Below are 2,297 nucleotides of genomic sequence, written 5' to 3'. Positions count from 1 at the left end.
AAAGGAAAGGAATAGAAAGGATGGGAGAAATGAGGAAACGATTACATATCATCGTCTGAATTCAGGACTTCATCAATCAGGATAGGGGATGGTGGAGGACTATCATCGGACTCATTGTCAGCGTCACCGTCATCATCGTCATCGCTGTCGTCGTCGTCTGTGTTTCCGGACTGTGTATCCCATTGGTAATCATTCCGCCAATCATAGGGATCTGGATAATCCCCATCAGACAGGTCCGCTTGATCGGTTCCAGTAACGTGAAGCACTTGTATCCGATCATCATAAATTATGTCATCATAATTCATCGAGTGAGGTGCCGTCGTGGAGGTAACGAAACCTTCATGGATAGAAGCCCAGTAAGGATGTTGATGCGCTGGGTCACTGTACGGCTCAGTAGTTGAATCAGGTTCCATGTTGAAGGTGGCTGATCAACTGAATATTCCAACAGATAATTCCTACTTTTATACTTTTGAAAGGGAGTGGGGGAGGAGTGGGGAGGAGAGGGGATTAAGTGGGAATGAATTTCAAAAATGACATGAGCTATATTCCATGAAAGAGAAAATTGAAAATACTATATGAATTATATGAAATATACTTATTGATTTCATTATGAAACATATTTTCTTCCCAAGAGATTATTTACAATAGATTAGAGAACACAAAAATTGATGTGAGGTATTTGCATAGAAGAACTTGTAATTGAAATAAAAAAAGGAAATAATAATGAGACGAAGTGAAGAAAAATGCTCCAACCATCGCATTGTTCAATGTGTATCAAACCAAAACAATGTACACCCTTAATTTCACTTCTTTTTTATTTATTTTATTTTTATTTCCTAAAATTACAAACATAAACTTAAAACTATCTTAATTAAATATTCCTAACTAACCTAAAACTAATCTTACTACACTTACACTTAATCTATGGGAAAGTTTTTATAAAAGTCACTAACTTTTTATAAGTCTCTATCGAAGAGGTATCTGCTTCACACTTTTTCTCCAGAGATGCATACTTCCGATCTAGTTCGGCTATTTCTTTTTCTGCTTCCCTCCGTCGGTTAACAATTTCAGCCATTTCGCGCTTCCTTTTAACCAACGCGGCCTCACTAGCTCGAGAAGCATGTTCTGCTTCCTTACATCTCTGTAGAAAACTGTCCAACATTTCACTAACCCCTCCGATAGGCTGTCGCACTTGTGGCACTAACACTTCAGGATTCGTCACCGGTGTTGCCAGCATCGGCGAAAGCGGCACCACCGACGGAGTGAATACGATGGGAGCCTCCTCCGATGGGGACAATACAACTGGTGGCTCCTCCGGAGAAGGCGCCCTAGGTTGTTCCACTACTGCTGCGGGTGGTGTGGAGGGCCTTAAGCTGTTTGGAGCGGTCGACCAACTACCTGCATAAGGATTAGTCCTATTGCAAGTAGCTCGGTACTTAGAAATAGGACCAACCTTCGCTGCAGGTCGTTGGCAAACCTTCTTTACAGGCCTGACTTCCTCCTCCTCCTCGAATAAGTCAGGGCTGGTGGATCTGCACCTAACTCGCGAAGTGGATGCCTTCTCCTGCTCTGTCATAGGCATGATGGATGCCACAGCGTTATTTAATTCCTGAGTGTTGGATGCCATTCTGAAAATGTAAAATAATACAAAGTTAGTAGATGTAAAAAATTAAAGTACATTGTTAACTTACTCAAACTTAGCTCCTCGTCGTATAGTACACTGCTTCTGGTTGAGTATGGCTGGACTGCTCTGGATGACTGGAGTTGTCGTACTGAATGTAGAAGAACGTGCTCCTCGGGGTATCAACATCATTGGGAGTGGAGGGAATGAGGTGGGGGCGTGCATGCGCAATGGTTGGAATATGGTGGGGCGAGAAATGGTAGGAAGTGGGCGGGGTGAGCAATGGTGGGAAGAAAGCGGGCCGCGCTCCGCGCGGCTTACGCCCCAATTCGCTACGCTCGGTGGCCCCCCACCCCCACCCGCGCGCTTCGCGCGCCGTGAAACCTAACCTAACCTAACACATATGACCCTAACCTACAGTATGTATTAATCTAATCTAACCTAACGCGGGAGTAAATTCACCATGTTGGTTCAATTAATACGTCATCTGTTGGTTTTGGTTTTGGTTCTATTATTCTAACATTTGGATCAATGTCCAGTCCTGGATATCCCAGTCCACCTGATGGCCTGACTTTATGGCTTTTCTCCAAAACTTCAACTCTCTCTTCTAGTACATCATACTTTTTCATTGTAGTCCCTGTTATGTTTGACATAGCATCAAATTTTTTATTTGTAG

General features: G+C 43.2%; 1 protein-coding gene across 1 annotated transcript; it reads right to left on the bottom strand.

Moving 5' to 3' along the window:
• Positions 1 to 813: 813 nt before the first annotated feature.
• LOC141481965 (uncharacterized) lies at positions 814 to 1,921 on the bottom strand. The gene is made up of 2 exons (XM_074174462.1): positions 1,692 to 1,921; positions 814 to 1,628 (listed from the first exon to the last, which is right to left on the bottom strand). Exons 1-2 carry the CDS (start codon positions 1,844 to 1,846, stop codon positions 923 to 925), a joined length of 861 nt encoding a protein of 286 aa, XP_074030563.1. The 5' UTR covers positions 1,847 to 1,921; the 3' UTR covers positions 814 to 922.
• Positions 1,922 to 2,297: the final 376 nt, after the last annotated feature.

The sequence above is a fragment of the Leptinotarsa decemlineata genome, unplaced genomic scaffold (assembly GCF_025532065.1).
Source record: "Leptinotarsa decemlineata unplaced genomic scaffold, Ldec_3_MD MMD2_P_RNA_scaffold_12, whole genome shotgun sequence".
Lineage (NCBI taxonomy): Eukaryota > Metazoa > Arthropoda > Insecta > Coleoptera > Chrysomelidae > Leptinotarsa > Leptinotarsa decemlineata.
Note: the sequence above shows the minus strand (reverse complement) of the source record. Positions and strands in the feature narration are given on the sequence as shown.

What these genes read in the sequence shown, in the direction of transcription:
- LOC141481965 (XM_074174462.1), bottom strand. Translation starts at nt 1,846, where the DNA reads ATGCACGCCCCCACCTCATTCCCTCCACTCCCAATGATGTTGATACCC. An exon ending in CGACGAGGAGCTAAGTTTGA is followed by an intron (nt 1,629 to 1,691) that starts GTAAGTTAACAA and finishes TTACATTTTCAG; the next exon opens with AATGGCATCCAACACTCAGG.